The 19,685-nt window shown below is 36.1% G+C and overlaps 1 protein-coding gene across 1 annotated transcript in view; it reads left to right on the forward strand.

Annotated features, from left to right (window-relative positions):
* The first annotated feature begins 8,748 nt into the window (after window positions 1-8,748).
* Window positions 8,749-19,685, forward strand: part of Ptprq (protein tyrosine phosphatase, receptor type Q) — a 175,172-nt gene continuing 164,235 nt past the window's right edge. Inside the window, exons 1-6 of the mRNA XM_005358093.3 lie at window positions 8,749-8,805; window positions 9,150-9,261; window positions 10,042-10,268; window positions 12,584-12,653; window positions 15,957-16,156; window positions 18,059-18,308. Coding sequence (XP_005358150.1) covers window positions 8,749-8,805; window positions 9,150-9,261; window positions 10,042-10,268; window positions 12,584-12,653; window positions 15,957-16,156; window positions 18,059-18,308 — 916 coding nt within the window. The remainder of the gene's footprint in view (window positions 8,806-9,149; window positions 9,262-10,041; window positions 10,269-12,583; window positions 12,654-15,956; window positions 16,157-18,058; window positions 18,309-19,685) is intronic.

The following is a 19,685-nucleotide window of genomic DNA, read 5'->3' on the forward strand; positions in this document are numbered from 1 at the left end:
ATACATACGTGTGTGTGTGTGTGTGTGTGTGTGTGTGTGTGTGTGATTTCAGAGCTGCCCACCTGGTATTGGATAGCCATTGGTTAAACAATTTGCAGGCTTCCGTGGCGAAGACTCTTGTTTCTCTCACCTCAGTATTCATTTGCCTGTAGATCTTTGTCTAGGGTTGGAGCCCCCATGAGAAGAGGGGAAGATCATATGAACCAAACATTATTTACTTTTTTTAATTAAAGAGGTAAGTCAGTGTAGGTTTGGTCTAAGTGAGGCAGGACATATGTTGGTTAATCTTGGTTGTCAACTTGACACTTGTCAACTTGGAAAGAAGGAACTCTCAATTACAGAATTGTCTCTATTATGTTCACCTATAACATCTCTGTAGGACTTTTTCTCGTTTGTTAAATGATGTAGGAGTGCCCTACCCATTGTGGGCCATGTCATCTGGAGGACAAGGGTCTGGATTTATAGTTCAATAGGAGCCTAGAAGCAGCCCATCAGATAGGATTCCTTTGAGATTTCTGCTTCTAGCTCCTGCTTTGAGTTACAGACTCAGCTTCCCTTCATAATAAATTATAAGTTGCAACCCAAATAAACCCTTTCTTCCCAAAGTTGGTTTGAGGTAGTGTTTTTGTCACAACAGAAAAGTAACTAGTAAGTAAGACAGTAGCTCAGTTGGTAGAGTGCTTGCCTACTGTGCACGAATCCTAGGTTCTAACCCCAGGATGGCATAACTAGGCATGATATCATATAGCTGCCACTCCAGTACTGGAAGGATGGAGGCAGAAAGTTCAGAAGCTCAAGGTCATCTTCTATTTCACTACCTAGGGAATCTGGGACTAGCCTGATCTATGCTCACAGTTTTCATGAAAATTAAAAAAAAAAAAAACACCAAAAAAATGTTTTGGCTGATATTCAAATGGTGGTGAAAGTTTTTACCTGACTTTCAAGAATTGAAGACAAACAGGAAATATGAATTGTGTGTTGTGAAGCAGTCACCACTGGGTTAAAACCTCTGCGTGAGTGCAGGCTAGCCCAGAGACAACAGAGGCTAAGATGGTGTGGTTGCAGGCTAACTCAAAGAAAACAAAAACTAAGCTGGTGTGAGTGCAGGCTAGCCCAGAGACAAAAAGATAATGCACAGGGGCTTCTGCAATCCTGTCCTGCAAATAACTACAACAACCTGGTAAGTTGAAGCAATAGAGGAAAATTGATTACTTTAACCCACGGCGCCAAGCAGTAAACAAGGCCCAGGTATTAGAAGAACTGTACTTAGGTAAAAATGTCACTGAGAGTCTAGAAAATTTTCCTTTCTGTACTTCTACTTCTTTCTGCTCATTTGTGTGAACTAGTTTTTTATTAGCTTTCCTGAAGACCAGATTTCTCTGCTAACAGTCTAAATGCTAAGTAGAAGATTGCCCTCCACAGCTTCCAGGCGTAGATGGTACATGATCAGCCTCAGGGGCATTTCCTACCTAAATCTCTGAGGAGTGGAATATATTACTCTAGACTGAAGTAGATACCCAGTCTTGATCTAATCAGACAGAAAATGGAATTGGCCTCTATCTCATAATGCTTTAGTGAACTGTAGTTTAAGCAGAGAAGAAAGGCAAAAATGAGATCTTTTGAAAAGGATATTATTATGTATGCATTTAGACCAAAATGTAGAATGTCCTTTGGGACAGAGCTCAATCACTCAACAAATTCATTATGCAATGTTGGAAGAGGTCATTTCCTAACAGTGCATTATTTTCTTCATGGTAGCTGTGTTCTGCTAGAGCTGTAAATTTGGGGAAGGATGCTAACTATAGCAACAGCTCAAGAAAGATAGGGGGAGGCGAGGCAACACCTTTATCTTTATGAGAATCAGATAAGACTCATTTTAAGAACAGTCTTCTACTGCAGCTTATTATAAAGCAGAACTTTAAATTGCTATTTTCTTTCTTTTGCCTAGCATGCTAGGAATTCAAAAGAAAAGTAAAATTTATTAATATAGATAAACTGAAATTCACTAAGCAACAAATATTTGTCTTACATAGTAGCTCTTTGAAACTATTAGCTTTCTGGTGTTCTTTCTCTGAGCATGGGGAGTGAAAGAAGATTTATATCCCTGAAGGAATCTCAGAACTATGATGGGAGGGAATATTTATCCTAAGCATGAAAAAAAAAATTGCTGCCATCTTTAAGACCAGAAAGAATTCCCTGTGAATTTAGACAAAAGAGCAAGCAGTTGACACAGAATATTTACAGAACTTTGCCATTCCGGTTTTTTTTTTCACCCTTCAGCTGGATTTTATGAACCTGGAGTCAATCTACAGTTCATTAGATCAGTACTGTGCAATAGAATTATGATGTGATTCAGAAATAGGAGATGATAAACTTTAAGATTTGTAGTAGAAAGTTCAAAAGTAAAAGGAAATACAGATAATTTAAGCAACATATTTTACCCTAATATGCATTCAAAATTCTAATTGGTAACAAACATAAAAATTATTGAGGCATTTTGCATCATTATTTTCATATTAACTACCCCAAACCTGGAATGTATTTTGTGCCTGAAACACATCTCACATTTTCACTATGTACATTTGAGGCACTCAGTAGCCATGGGTGGCAAGTAGCAATCACTGACAGAATAGCCTCAGAGAGTAGCTATTGCCATGCATTTTTAATAATAAAATGGAAGAGTGTCAAAAATCTCTTTGATGGCCACCTCAAATCCCACATCTTTGAAGGCTGTTTGATATTATCAGTATGAAGTGATATTTTCTTGTACAGTCTCTCATCAAACTTTATCTCCTACTGTGTTCCTTGAGCGTGTCTTTTGTTACTATTGATGTTCAAATGCTGACCTCCTCATGCTGTTTTCTTGAGGAAACTTTTTCCTGTTTAGCGATACAGTCCCAGCGTTGTGCCCTGAATAACACAATAATTTACTTTTCTCCACAGCTTCTGTTTTCAAGACTCCAGGAGACAGCTTAAAAAATGTTGTCATTTGATGCAATTTTGATATGCTACTCTTTGGTCAGTTTATGTGTGATTTTATAAGGGAGGGTAGACTGTGGGAGAGTCAGGGGCCAGAGATTCTACACTTTGAATTCTGATTTAATGCCCATTGCAAAACTTGGGACTGGTTGTCATTCTCTGTTCCTAGTTCTCCACTTGTGAAAGGGTTTTCTATTGATTGCTTGAGAAAACTCAACAAGATGATGTTCAGTCGATGCTCTGTTCTGCAAAGTCTAGGGCAGGATTTTTTTCTCCTTTTCTCATTGTTTTGTATGATCACAAGTCCCATGTCTGTGCACGACCAGAAAAAGAATATTTTAGTGAGTTATCTATCTTCCCAGCACCTGAAAAGAACCTATTTAGTCTTCTGTTCAGTTCCAGAAGCATGACATTCATCTTAAAAAGCACACCCTGAGTCTGTCCATTTCTTCCCATCCCCTGTGCAGTTCTCTGTATTTTCTCACCAAGACAACCCAGATGACACATGAAACTCCCTTCAAATGGCTGAGTATCATTTTAGACTTCCTTGCCATCCATTTGGCATTGGTTTTAACATTTGTCCACTCACTTTTCAAATACAACCTGAACGATGGTCTCAGAGGCCTCTCCTGGCTGATTTTTATTTAATTTTCCAGTCCACTGAGTTACTATGTAGCAGCTGTTTATGTCTCTTTGTTCCTCAAATATCCAACCACATCCCTGCTACATGACAAGCACATTCACTTTGCTTGGACATTCCACATCCGGATTGGATTAACTATTTTCCCTTCATTGCTCTCTCAGTTCAAATATAATCTTATCTTCCTCGCTGGTTGTCAAATTTAAATAAAATTTCTCTTTCTAGTGCATCTGTGATTTGATTATCTTATTTTTTTATTTACATAGCCATTTGTCAGCAGGCTCCAACGCTGGAAGTAACTTCCCTTCAACCAGAAGCCTTTCTGTTTTAGCAGAACAAGTTTGTTCCTGAAACCACACTGTCCTTTCAGTAAATGCTCAATATGTTTTTGCTGGATAACTAAACTCCACATACAAAGTAATTTCCACATATATTTGGGGTGATTGTGCAAAGCAGATATTAATTCTGAATGACAATATTGGAGAAGAGTTGAACTTGAGATGAACTTTTGCTAAGCCATAGCATCAAACTCGTGGAAAAGAGGGCAGGACATTCTATATTATTAGCAAGGTCATAAAGTCAGGAGTGAGCATCCTATTTGTCATTTGTAAATGTCATTCAAGACAGAGGCATCCTGAATAATAGATCATTCATGAAAAATTCTGTCCTTTCTAGAATGATTCAATTCATTCCGATATTCAGTGCAGGTATTCAGAGGTAAATATTCAAGAATTTTTAATGTTAACTGTAAAGAATACTCAGTTCTTATCCTATATATCTGTCCTAAATTTTACATTTTAAGTCAGGTGCCATATGGAATGATCTTTTCCTGTGTTACACTGAGACCATTAAAATAATTCATTGTAAGATGGAATATATAACCACACAATGGTGTCTCACTATACATTCTTTAGAGACTGAAAATTACATATTCATTATCAAGTAAAGATTAATTTTTAGACACATATTGATCTTTAGAATTCATATGATTGTTATGGATAACATTGTGTTACTAATGGTTATCTGAGTCATTCGCAATCAATTGGATTATTTGTTAAAGTTTAATGAATTGGGCAACACTATCCCAGTCACTCATTGGAGTGCACTTGTATAATTGAGATCGTTTCTCTCCTCATATAAAATTTATCATCCCAGGTCTCCAAGCACCCTTTGAAAGTTCAAATGAAGCACAAATTACGCCTCCCTCAATAGGGTTCTGATGTGCCTGCATTCGTTATATGCTCTTTTTGGAGAGGAGAACTCTGTATGTTTTTATTCCATTAAAAGGTTATATACAGTTTTATGTTTAGAGCATGCGAACTGCTTTTCCTTCTACCTTTCATTAGTGCATTACTGTGACTCACTGTGTCTGAATGTAGCACTCCATTAAGATAATATCCACGTGTAACTGTGCGCTACTTTCTGCTGCTTCCGCTCTCATACCTCAGGTTCCCAGCATCCTACTATTTCCTCTAATCTTCCCACGCCAGACAAACAAGGAATGTTGTCAGTGACATCTGTGTCTCAGTAAGCACAGAAACGCAGCTAGATTTCATGACTTTCCCCTCTCAGAAAGAAGGTTGTATTTCCAGAAGATGGATGAGTGTGTCTTCCTAGGAAACCATCTTTTTTTTTGCTCCTACCATGCAACTTAATATTTATCAAAGCAAATAAAGTCTAAATAATTTATAAAATAAATATAATTGGTTTTATTTAGACATAGAAGCACGGAGGGGAGAAAAAATAAAGAGGGTGATGATTAGCCTCTGGTGAATTTAAAAAATATCCAGGTTATTAGAATGCACAGGTTATAGAACTGGAAATATCTAGAGTCAATGGTGATTCTCAGTTTTAATGAGCAATTTAATGACCTGACCCAGGTTATGAGAAAGAGAGACTTGCTTGAGGTCTGTCGTTTATCATTCTTTGATTCTCTTCACATGTTTGTGATGTCTTTTGTATTTCAGATGTGCATTTTTGTAATCCTCTGTTGTTGGTTTTTACACCTGGACTGGTTTTTAGTGACTTGTGTTTCTTAATGTCCACATGTAGCTCTCTCCTTAGGAACATTTGCTGGAGGACTCTGCGGACCATTGTTCTGACTGTCCATTCCACTGACAAGCCAGACCCGGCTCTGGCTTCACCTTTGCCGTTTCTTATTACTTTTTTCTTACAGTATCACGTTCTACTCCTTTGTGCTGCTGGGGTTTCCTGGAAAGTCCTTGGAGGTGGGGAATGGATAGCAAAATTCAAGTCCAACCACTCTGGATGCTAAAGGAACTAAATGAATATATGATACCTTGTCCTAAGACATATTTAGATTATGTCTCTTATGCTTAAATGATGAAGTCAAACTTGAGAAAGGATGATAGATCAACCTATTTTGTGCTTAAGTCTCCCCTAAATGTGCCCTCGTTCAAGACTTGTTTTCTTGGGGGGGGGGTTGTTGCTATATGTTAACTACTATGTGAAAATTAAAAACAGTAGCTCTCAAGTTAATTAAAACTTGAAGTCATTGACCTGGCTCTAAATTATTGATTCTGTTATTTACCCATTTAAATGAGATTTGGGTAAAACTACCTAAATTCTTTTATTATTTTTCATGGAAATAGTATCCATTGATACTACTCCTTGAACTGTTTTGTTTTTTTGAGACAGAGTTTCTCTGTGTAGCTCTTACTGTCCTGGAATTCACTCTATAGACTAGGTTGACCTCAAACTCACAGATATCTGTCTTCCCCTGCCCCTGCCTCCCGAGTGCTTCAATTAAAGGCATGTGTCAACACTGCCTGGCTTGTTTCTTGAACTGGTGCAAGTGTATAAAAGTTCATGGTGCATCATAATCTGTCCAAGAGTTATTCTTTTTTGTATTTCTTAAGGCTAGATATATTACTTACCAGACATAAAATATATGATGCCCAACCTATGGCTTATCCACAGAAGTATTTAAATGTGGTATTCAAAGCTTATCAGATAGTTTTTTTACATTGCAAATATAAATGAAACTTGATAGTGTTTATTTTTAATATGCTTTGATAGACTTACATGAATCTTTTATAGTACTCTTGAAGTATGTCATGCTTTATTTTGCTTTGCATATATTCTTTTGAAGTTAGAATTCACCAAGGCCCTGGCAATGGGGCTAGTCACTTCCATTTTGTATTTCATATTTTTCTGCAAGGTTGTTTGCTGTTTGTTTTCAAACAAACTCTTATTAACACCTTTGAGGTAGTCCTGGGTTGTAAAAGAATACTAGCCAACCATGAGCAAGTGAGGGAATGAAAGAGTAAGTCAGCACGCAGCATTCCTTCACAGTTTCTGCTTTCTGTTCCCGCTTTGCATCCCTTCTGCATCATCGCTGGGTGAGGGATTGTGCCATGGAAATATAAGTCACACGAGCTAGTTCCTCCTCAAGTTGCCTTTCGTTAGAGTGTTTATCACAACTCAATGAAACTAGATCAGCCTCCCAAGTGTGGTGTCAGAATTCCTACGTTAGTTGCCATCTTTTCTCGGGACCAAATATTCAAACGTCTGAGACGATGGGGAATGAACCACTGCACACATGCACACAAAATAAATAAATAGCAAGAAAGACGTCATAAAAATATTATCTTTAAAATACTAAAAAATGTCATGCTAGGTTACTATTGAATTTATGTGAGCGCATAACACTTTTGTAGAGAAGTGTTCATAATTTTTATTATATCCCTGTCAAATCATCCCTAGGAGTGGAGTTTTGAAGTGAAAAATGGACACCTGGGATTCATTCCAAACCCCATTCTTTCGGTGTTGGATTGGCTCTGTACCAGGTGTGTTTCGGCAGGCTCTGCATCATCGCCTCCTTCCCTCCACTGATATTGTTTGAAATCCACTCTAAAGAATACAAGTTTAACTCATTGGCCACACCCTGATTGTGGAAGCTCCGGCTAAGGATTCCAGGCAGCAGAAACAATGCTGGAAGCAAAGGGTTAATAGTAAGCCAGAAATGGTGAGGCCAATGGGCACGCATCACTTAAAAACTCATATTTCATTTCTAGTATGAAAACTGAGTTTTTAAAAGAAATATGGGTGTCAATCCTAATCAGAAATGTAAGAATTTTTGTCACACTTTTCTCAGTTATCCTCTGTGATAAACCCCCCCTAGTCAATCAGGGAGTCTACACTGAATTTTAAAATGATTTTAATGCTCAAATAGAACATAACCTTTAAAATAAGCAGATTAACCAGAAGATTATATGAACTAAGGCATAAACAGGAACAAACAAAATTCATGTTATTCCTCATATCTGCATTTAAAAATTAAGAAACGAAATGTCATTTTATATATATATACATATATGTATATATATGTATATATATATGTATATATCCGTGTATAAAGGGTGTTTGGGGGGGGTCACTGTTTTCTAACAATTTGATTATTTAAAAATCCCACTGTAGACTATTGGTTATTTTTTTTTAAAAAAATGGAACATTTACGAAAATAATTGTTCGTGAACCTCTATTTTTCAGTATCAGAACTGGAAAAAGCTGAGAGAAAAGGGAAAACCTGAGAGGAAAACCCAGCAAAGGCTTGACAATGCCTTCAAGATGCTTTTCTCTGCGCTGGAGTCTGCTGTGAGCTGTGGGGAGATGTTTCTAGTGGATCTCCTTGCTGCCATGGCTTTGTTGCTATCACAGATCTTGGAGGTGGGGCGGATCAAGTATAGTTTTCCTTCTTGCACTCGGCCTGCTTGCATGCATATTCATATTTGGTCCTGGCAGGATATTTTTGTGAGAAACTCACAAAGTATGAAAACTCTTTTCCTTGAGTGGGTTTCAAGGACATGAAGATGCAGCAAAAATGAATAAGTTTCAACATCCTGAGGTTTTGTCTTAGTGATGTCTCTTCTCTCTCTCTCTCTCTCTCTCTCTCTCTCTCTCTCTCTCTCTCTCTCTCTCTGCACTGAACCTACAGCCATCCATCCAAGAGTTCATGAATAGTTTAACAAAGAAAGGGCAGAGCTATTGAGTAATCCAGGCTCATTAATTGTGTACTCGCCAGGAGGATCTGACTTTAAATCATTAATGCAGGCAACATTTCTCTTTAGAGCCCTCAATGTGATTCTGCCGCATGAAAAAATGGAATAATGATGGATTTGTTTTTCTTTTTTCTTTTCCTTTTTCTTGGAACTTCAGAGACACAGGTATTTTATAGGTACTCTTAGAAGGGGGGACCAAGTAAAAGGCTGGAAATGTTTTGAGGATGTCATTGTTGCCTTACTGACAAAGAGCTCGCATCTGTAGAAATACTGATTTACACTTTGATAACACAGGGCATTTTGTAAGTTTCAACATGTTTTATGTTACTTAGTAGACAGTTACATGATACAGCAAATTCATACTTTGTAATAATATGGAACTTTCTTTTTGAAATTTTGAACAGTATAGCTATGTAGAAAAGTGTTATCTATTTAAATGATGGTAGATTAATTATCTTAACTTGCTTTTCAGAAATAATATGGTATTTACTTAACTCTTTGCATTCTAGGTGGATGTTTCCAATGCTGTTTATGGCACTGGGTATGATATAACGCTCTCTTCGATTTCGGCTACGACATACAGCTCGCCCGTGAGCAGAACAGCATCAACAAATGTAACAAGTAGGTCCACATTTTCAATTCCTTTCCACAGTGTGTTTGCTCATCCCAGCTCTGTTGGATAGAGCTGCTTACATGGGCAGCCTTTGCGTTTTCCGTACGAGATCAGTACAGAGTCATTAAAATCAAATGGGAAGTTGAGAAAATGTTTAGAACTTGCCTTCTCTGGGCTCTTTTGTTTCAATTACTTTCAAAGAGAAAAGGTGTCTTCTATTGTATTTGCCTGTGAAGTGTATCAGAACGACTGTTAACAGACATATCTGAATTATTAGAGTCAAGAAAACAAACTCACCATTCTGGTTAAGAAAAGATTATTCAGTTGTTAGGACTGTTTTTTCTTTTCTTAATTCTTGCAGGTAAACCTTGTATTAACAAATTCTTTCAAAAAATGACTCGTCAAAAGTATATTTAGCATGCAGTGTTCGGTAGCATTCCATTTTCGACATTTTTACAAAAGAATGTTTGTAGTATTACCTCAAAGAATTTATTTCTTAGCCTTTTTAAAGCAAAATTCTAAAGAGAAGACATTCATACTGGTTTCTGGGAACTTCAAAAGTTTATGTTTATAAATATATTTTTTTTACTCTTTTTCGACATTTTTACAAAAGAATGTTTGTAGTATTACCTCAAAGAATTTATTTCTTAGCCTTTTTAAAGCAAAATTCTAAAGAGAAGACATTCATACTGGTTTCTGGGAACTTCAAAAGTTTATGTTTATAAATATATTTTTTTACTCTTTTTGGTGTAAATAGATAATTTAATAATGTATATTTAAAATAATAGAACCAGGGCCTCCAGTCTTCCTTGCTGGGGAAAGAGTTGGATCTGCTGGGATTCTTCTTTCCTGGAATACCCCACCCAACCCGAACGGAAGGATCCTATCTTATGTTGTTAAATACAAGGAAGTGTGCCCATGGATGCAGACGGCATACACCCGAGCCAGAGCAAAGCCGGACAGTTTGGAGGTTCTGCTCACTAACCTTAACCCTGGAACAACATACGAGGTTAAGGTAAATATCGCGTGAGTGGATACTTAGTGTTAAATAGTAAAACCACGAGACAAGTGCAAGAGCTTTTGTCCACCTTGTCCATCTGCCGGGCAAATTCACGGAGTCACTGAAAAGGTAGTGACCGGCTGGCTACCTGTGCTCAACACCCAACTGCAAATGTAAAACCTGCTGAGGTAATTGTAATCTTTCTTCATCTCTACCTAGATGAATATTTACATATTAATCCGTTTTGAAAAGCTTTAGCTTAATGTCTCCTAGGGAAAGCAAATTAAGTTTAAATCAAGTACTTTAGGTTTCCAAATGAAAATACTATGTTCTATTTGTTTATTATTTTATTTTTATTTCTTGCTGTGCAAGGAAGGAACAAGCCCCATGCATGTCAGGCAAATGCTCAATCACCAATTCACGTGCCCAACCTGAAATACAGTTCTTTTCAATCAGGCTTACGTTTCGTGTTTGTATTTTCTTCTAACCCTGTTGAACTTGAATGTGCTTTTGGATGATGGATTGAAAACAATTGAAGATACAGTTTTACTAAAAATAATGAGTTCAATTCGGTTTCACTCAAGAAGTTTCATTGAGCTCTCACTCACTTTTGCCTTTCTAAAATTGTCTAATACTTTGCAACATTAAAGTTTCATGATTTAATGTTTGATTTGAATACTAAATAAATATGAGCTTACACAAAGCAGTACTATAATAGATTAAAGAGAAGTGTTTGCAATTAGGGATCGCTGTGGCATTTGTGGATGAGAAAGTAAAGAACAGAGGCATCTGCTTGGCTCCTTGCTATTTTTAACTTAATATACACACCTTGTCTTCTTTTTGAACACATTAATATTTATTATTTATTTATTGTGTTGTATGGGGTGTGTGTTCCAGGGGATGTGCATGTCATGGTACAAGTGACCCCATGTGTTGAGGTCAAGGGATAATTAGCGAGAGTTGATTCTTTCCTTCTACCTCTGGATCCTTGAGCTCTGACACAGGTTGTCAGGCTTGGTGGCAAAAATCCTTACCTTTTGAGCCACCTCACCAGCCCTGACATGCTTCTCTTCTTGGGGCTGCGAAGAAAAATGAGTACAGAAAAGAAAACTGTGTAAGAGTTGAGTGTGTGGCCTTACAAGCTGTGGCAGCCTTCCTTGATGATAAAACACAACAGAAAAGACGCTGTAAGAAAGGTTTTTGACATCTGAAAGTTGCAAAATGTATTTTCGAGAAACATATGCATATTTAGGTTAATGAGCACACACCACATACACTTCCGAGTGTAATCAGTAAATAATAAATTTAACGGCATGTAAGAAATCATTGTTGAGGGCGAGATGGTTTGCCCAGGCTAGTTCTGCTTAGATCTATTTTTATGACTTTGTACTTGATTTCTCTGAATTCTCTCATTTCAGTCTGATTAAGAAGCCAGTGGTCTACGTTTCATCTCACACTTCATAAATCACTGTTGTGACATTTGCTCTCTTCAAATAAATGCTAGCCACTGATAAATTCCAAAGGGAATTTGGCATGGTACATTTGATATCTTCAGTATAAGTAACACCTATGGGGAAGAAGTCTGTAAAGTGGTCTCTGTATATTATTTCAGTGAGTCTCAGAAAGACCCAGTGACATAGGTAAATTATTATGCCCAGTTAACTATGAGAAAAACATATGTCTCTAAAAGAGTTAAGCAAATTACCTAAAGTTCCCCATCTGGCAAGCGGAAGAACTACACAACAAGATTACCCCCTTCTACTCATGGCTTAGGAGTCTCGCTGCCATTTTCAATGTCTTTTCTGGTCTATTTCACTAAATCATGCAAGTAAAAAATAGTTTGGGTCCCTGTTAAATTTTGACTTTGTACTCTATGTTGTTAATTAAGCTGACTTATTTATTTATTTATTTTTTGCTGATACCTTTCTGCGAGTACTCATATGCCCCATTGTACAGTGTGAGCCTTAATGTCTGATTCCATATGGGTAGTCTGTCTCATATATGTATTTGTAGTGGGTAAAGATTGGCTTTGGAAAAAATATTTCAACTGGGTTCATGTTCTACCATCATGTCTTTTATGAACACAGCTAAGCCTTCTGACTTCTCCCTCATCCACTTCTTTTCATGGGAAGCATGTTGGCCGGACTAGTTCTTCATTTGGATATATGAACCCTCTCCCACCCCACACTTCCCACCCATGTCGCTTTTTATTTTGGGAATATGGTTAAGAATTCCTTTAGAGCTTACCTTGTGGGGAAGTGAACGCTGTATCACTTCAGAATCTGTGTATTTAGGAAGAATCTGAATCTTAAACCCTTGATCTGTTTCAGGTTGCTGCCGAAAACAGTGCTGGCATTGGAGTGTTTAGTGACCCATTTCTTTTCCAAACTGCAGAAAGCGGTAATTTTATGAAGTTATTAATTCTAAATTAATTTAATCATGAGTTCTTATCATTTAAAAAATGGAATACAATGAAAATATGATGCAAAAGGTACAAAATTATTGAGGATGTCCTTTCAATTCCTATTAGTTATTTGGGGCAGTAAGAGCATTCTGAAAAAACAAAATTGTTCTTTCTAATCATAACAGACATTTACTATAACGTTGGGAGCAGAGTATTTGAAATTACAAGAACAATAGAATAAAAATTATTTATTGTCTTGTTAGGCAAAAACAGCTTTATTTTAATTTAATTAATTTATTTTAAGAAAAGTTCTTTCTCTGCAGACTAGGCTAGCCTTGGAGTCATTATGCCATCCAGGTTGGCCTTATATTTAGTATTTAGTGATGTAAATAAATAGGCTTTTGCCAAGTGGGCCTCTATATGTCGTTTCCTATAAGCTCCAGTGAAAAGCATTTTGTGACATTATACATGATAATACAGACTTTGGTGATTGTTCTGTAGTGCTCAGCCATAACCAAACAGTTCACACATCTTCTTTCTCCCTGACATCTTGATGTCATCTTCAGTTCCTCCTTCCAAGTAATGTGGAAATCTACCAGCAACCCCTGTGAGCACTTTACTAAGATGTAACCAGGGTCTTAGCCCACACTGCAAACTTTGCTGCCCAATCCATTTTCATTTCTCCTTAGCCATCTAATCCAATTAGAAAGCAAAATAAGTAAATAGAAAAATAGACAGTAGTATCACCAATAACAAATATTTTCCATGAATCTTATATTCTAATGGGATAAGGAAAATAAATATGTGAATTAATATGCCAGGTAGATTATAAGGCTATACAATAATTTCTATGATTTTTGAAATTATGAATGATATATATCTGTACATACATATGTACATATGTATATGTATACGTGTGTGTGTGTGTATGTGTGTGTGCAAAATTTCCCAATGCTGATTATAGTTTAGCATGGGCCCTGGTATATAAAGAATTTACAACAGTCAGTATAGGAAAAATGTGTAGTACACTCAGCAATCAAGTTACTGATTTAATATATATTGAATTCTATGGAATACATGGTATGTGTAATTATTAAAAAAGGAGAAACTTTTTCTATGAAAAAAGTAGTTCTAAAATACAAATTAACCAATGATATTGTGCTGAATGATATTGGAGTCTGTCTACTAACATTAAAAGCTCAGCACTTAACCCCCTAAAGAGCGTTGTTCTTTTTTTCTTTTTTCAAGAAAATGTAAAATTTATTTCAGATTTAAATATTAAAGGAAGAACTTCCAGCTCTATGTTTAAAAAGTAATTTAGAAAAATGAAATTCTGTGTACACAGCCTGTATACAAGTCTTGATTTGTGGGACTTTGGGTACTTTATAGTAAACCTGTAGTTGGGTCAAGATGTATTGTAGGAGGCTGCTTGTTCATTTCCCAGCCACCCAGACTCCAAAATTAATCACACAGAACCCATATTATTTACAATACTGTTTGGTCAATAGCTTAAGTCTTATATCCTAAACTAACCATCTCCATTAATCTGTGTATCACCACATGACTGGTTTACCAGCAAAATTTAGGCATGTCTGTCTCTGGCGGCTCCATGGCTTCTCTCTGACTCCTCCATCTTTCTCCCAGTATTCAGTTTAGTTTTCCCCTCCTGCAGAGGTCTGCTCTGCCCTATCAGGCCAAGCCAGTTTCTTTATTCATTAACCAATAAAAGCAACATATATGCAGAAGGACTTCCTACACCAATGTATGACTTTGCTCCATATAAAATCTACAATTGGGATGCTGGTGCATGCAATCAAGAAGCAGAATCTTTAGAGAAAAACACTTCAATTACAGGACAATTAATTTTCAAACACAATGAAACCTCAAAAAAGTACACCAGCAATATTTCACTGAAGCAAAATAATGTTAAAACAAGTTAATATAAACATCCTCCTTCAGGGAAGTTTTTGTTTTGTTTTGTTGTTTTTTTTAAGCCAGATTTAGCAGATTGGTATTTGATCAATGTTTATTATTTACATTTTGGAAACAAAGTTTCAGATCTTAATAAAGGTGCAGTTACCTTACAAATTCCACTTCTTTGCATTTGTTCATTTTTTTAAGGCCCAGTTGGAAATATTTCAGTTTCTGTGCAATCTTTTATTAACATATAAATATTTCAAAAATATTCAGATAATATATAACTACAATGAGAGAATTTTAACGATTAATATTCATAAAAAATCTTAATATTACAGTTGTACAATATCATGCCTTTAACAGTCTCTGCTCCTTTGTTTTATTGTATTTTGTATACCTCTAAAAATTGAACATTAAATGCTTAACAAACTTCTTAAATTTCAACTCCATTTCATTAATTCTCTTTAAGGAATTTTCTGCTTATTATTTTATCTCTTAGAAATTATTCTCAATAACTGGTAATTTATTTTTGTCATTAAAATGCAGTCAGCTTAGAATTTCTTCATTCTATTTGTCTAACTTGTTTTGAATCTCAGACTAAACTTCTTGCAGGATTTACACAGCCTTCTTTTACAAATCAGATTTTGGCATTTTTTTGATACAGTGAAAACCTAAACCCTAGCATTCGGCAACTTACTCCCAGTCACCATGATTATTAGATAGAGTCTTACCCCAAGAATTTTTGTTTTATTCTGTAATCTTAAAGACCTTGATTATTTATTTGTATACAAACTAATGTACACAGTTTATTTTCACTCTGATATCATATAGCTGTCACTGAAACTAAACATTCCGATTATTGTTATAGATAATTAATAATTGATAGTAAGGCATTTGGAGGAAAGGTTGCTTTTGAGCATATTTAAAACTCAAAAGAAAAAAATCATCAACTATTATTTGGATAGCTATCTACTTGACATTAGACACTAAATATTTATGAACTTTTTAGATATGAATTTTGTGCATTTTGGCTACTTCTACATTACCTAAATAATTTCAAAATATTTAAGGAAGTAAAATTTCAGTCCATACTTGTATATTCACAAAGAGTTATTGATTGAATAGTTTGCAAGTGTATTTGAAATATTTCATTGAATGAATGGATGTGGTCGACCAATAATTCTGAAATATGCAGATGTGGCTCAAATACATTTTGTAAAAAATTTAAAATAAATATATATTTAGGTAGAAAGATGATTTTATCAAGGTATTACATATTTAGTTTCAAATTATGTGGAAAGTTAATGCTTTTAATAAACATAAAGAGCATTTTAAGTTTTACAATAGTTTCCCCTCTTCTCTTACCCCTGTGCTATCCCCAGCTCCGGGTAAAGTGGTCAATCTTACAGTTGAAGCCCTTAACTATTCTGCAGTAAACTTGATTTGGTATTTACCTCGGCAACCAAATGGAAAAATCACCAGCTTCAAGATCAGTGTCAAACATGCCAGAAGCGGCATAGTGGTGAAGGATGTCTCCATCAAAGTGGAGGATATTTTGACTGGGAAATTGCCAGAATGTAATGTAAGTGTTCCTGCAGCATGTTTTCTCACATCAAAGTTTTTATTAAGCCTACATCTTCAAGTTTTTATATTTTTCAAAATTATACCCTTAGGCCATAAGTGTCATGTTATGTGACACTGACGCTATTTTAGGGGTGTGCATTAAAGATTGGAAGATAACATCTACAAGGCCGATCTTAAAAGACTTCATTGATGGGACAGCATTTGGTTCAGTAGTGTGTTGTAAGAGGCTGCTTGGTTGTTCCCGGCTGCTCAGACCTGAAATAATTACTCAGAAACTATATTAATTAAATCACTATTTGGCCTATTAGCTTTAGTTTCTTGTTGGCTAGCTCTTACATTAATCCATTTCCATTATTTTATATTTTACCATGAGGCTCATAGCCTACGGGCAAGGTTCCATCTGGCAGTTCACGTCTTTCCACTATGGTGGCTAAATGGCATCTCTCCACTCCTCCTTCTTTCTCCCAGCATCCAGTTTAGTTTTCCCCACCTAGCTCTACTCTGCCCTATCACAGACCAAGGCAGATTCTTTATTAATTAACCAATAAAAGCAACACATATACAGAAGGACTGCCCACACCAGAAGTGGAGAAAGGACAGATGGAGACAGGGTGTGTGTGTGGTGGGTGTTCCAACTGAGGTATGACAGTGTAGTTTCTACTGGAGTAGAGCCCATAAGTCCATGTGTCATAGGAGAAGGTACCTGCAGGGGAAGACAGTCAGAGTTAGATTAAACTGGTGGGATGTTTAATTTGGTGGCAAATCTTTGTGAAAATATTGCCATTTTTCATTGATGCAAAAATCTATGGAAATACTAAAGTAATGCTTTTCCCGAAATTATCTTTGGTATTTTTTTTATTGTGTTACCACTGATGGAAAAACAGCCAAGCAATAGTTACTTTTTAAAAAATAGTTTAGCACCGGACAGAAATCTCAAGGTCCAAATCAGGAGCAGAAGGAGGGCGAGCACGAGCAAGGAACTCAGGACCGCGAGGGGTACACCCACACACTGAGACAATGGGGATGATCTTTCGGGAATTCACCAAGGCCAGCTAGCCTGGGTCTGAAAAAGCATGGGATAAAACCGGACTTACATAGCAGACAATGAGGACTACTGAGAACTCAAGAACAAGGGCAATGGGTTTTTGATCCTACTGCACGTACTGGCTTTGGGGGAGCCTAGGCAGTTTGGATACTCAACTTACTAAACCTGAATGGAGGTGGGCGGTCATTGGACTTCCCACAGGTCAGGGAACCCTGATTGCTCTTCAAGCTGATGAGGGAGAGGGACTTGATCGGGGGAGGGGGAGGGAAATGGGAGGCGGTGGCGAGGAGGAGGCAGAAATCCTTAATAAATAAATAAATTAAAAAAAAAACATAAAAAATAGTTTAGTGAAGTTTCAAAATCTTTTGTTTCAAATTCCAATCTACTTTGAATACACACAATGTATGAACACTAATATCTGAAAGCATAACTTTTTTATTGTTTTTTTATCATTTGAATACTTATGATTTAAAAACTGGTGGGAATAGTTAAGAACGGAGATTAAAATTTTCTTAGGTCTTTTGGTCTATTGACTTAGTATGAAATTTAAAAATTCTTAATGATAATTTAGCTGCTTCTTTACCTTAATTTTATGCTACTTTAAATTCTACAGAGGATTTAGAGATGGATATAATACAATGGATATAATAGATACATTCTGTTCTAATATTATGGACAGCAGTGACCATAATTAAAATCTAGCAATTTTTTTCTGAAACTCAATTTGTTAAATTTCTCATACACATTGAGAAATGATATTTATAGTACAAAGAAAAAACTAAATGGGTGGTGCTCCTTATGTTTACCTAGACTTATCCTGTGGTTATTCCTCCTGCTCTTTCCTTTACTCACTAGGAGAACAGCGAGTCTTTTCTGTGGAGTACCACCAGCCCGCCTCCGACCCTCGGTAAAGTTACACCTCCTCTTCGCACTACACATCCATCCAGCACATTGGCCCGGAGTAAGATCAGCTCTGTGTGGAATGAGCCTGTTAGTTTTGTGGTGACGCACCTGCGACCATATACGACATATCTCTTTGAAGTTTCAGCTGTTACAACGGAAGCAGGGTATATTGACAGTACCATTGTTAGGACACCAGAATCAGGTACGATTTAATTTTGTTAGAAAAAAGAAAATGACCTGAAGTTATATAGAGGATTAATCTTTCATTCTGTCAATAGATTTTTTTTTTTTACTGTTAATCTTACTGTCTTTAAGGAACTCTTTCTCCCATATTAAATAATAGGCATCTACTGGGAATGTCTTCGGTGCTAAACAACATCTAAAAGGAAAAGAGGTTTGAAAGAGGGAATTCTTTAGTTAGTGTTAATGACAACTACCAGTCTATGCCCTCTGTAATTCTTCCTAATTGTCTTTACTCTTCCAGTGCATCTTAGTTATCCGTAGTCTTCCCACTGATACATTATTACCAGATGTACAAGACACTATCTGAAGCAGCAGAGCTAATCTTGATCAACATTTCAGTGTCAAATTATAACAGAGGTTGACTATATAACCGCACATATCTTTATGCAAAGCATTTTTCTTGATTGAAAAATAGAGGCAGTAATTAGGCCCTTCTCTGTGTTGGGACTTTGGGGCTAAGTTAGACATCATTAACACTATTCATTTTGGAAAGTCATATTTATAGGTATGATTTATTTATGTGTGTATTTATGTGGCTACTGATACAGTATCATAACAAATAGTGTAGATATTATGAACCTAATATGTACCTGATATTAACACAAAATATATATTACACATCTTAACACCAAATAGATGTCTGATAAGTATATTGTAATATGGCATCAGGCATCAGATATGATTAGTAGTTTTGAGGATACCGGAAATTATTGGTAAGGCAATTTTTTCTTTTGGTTCAAAGACATGTATGTTGGGTCCTATTATTTTCCTTCACCTGTTACTTAGAAATTATTATAGTCTCTATTTAAATAGCTATATTTGAATCACGAAAATCATATAAAATGAAATTTATTGGACAAGAATTTTGAGTAAATACTCAGAGTTGTTCATTAGAACAAAGATATATTCTGATGTGAAAAATAAAGGTCATTGGGCCTATGTTTGAGGGTTTTTTCTCCTTAACTTTTCTATTCTATCTGTATGTCCATGAGAAAGAGTTTCTCAAGCCAAATATCCACATTGGTTGGAAGCATTTGTGTGTGTGTGTGTGTGTGTGTGTGTGCGTGAATGTGTGTGTGTGTGCGTGAATGTGTGTGTGAGCAAGAGAGAGACAGAGACAGAGAGAGATATTAATGATTAATGTACGTATTATATATGTTATATATGGCTATGTATAACTAATATGCATGTGATTATACTGGGAGGATATGACATTGGAAGGATTAGTTTACAGTAATTTTAAGAATGAACTACATTGCATCATCATATATATTTATTTAGAAAACTGTGAGAAGAGATTAATCTAATCATTTCATGGTCTTACTCAAATTCTTCA

The sequence above is a fragment of the Microtus ochrogaster genome, chromosome 24 (genome assembly GCF_000317375.1).
Source record: "Microtus ochrogaster isolate Prairie Vole_2 chromosome 24, MicOch1.0, whole genome shotgun sequence".
NCBI classification, from domain to species: domain Eukaryota; kingdom Metazoa; phylum Chordata; class Mammalia; order Rodentia; family Cricetidae; genus Microtus; species Microtus ochrogaster.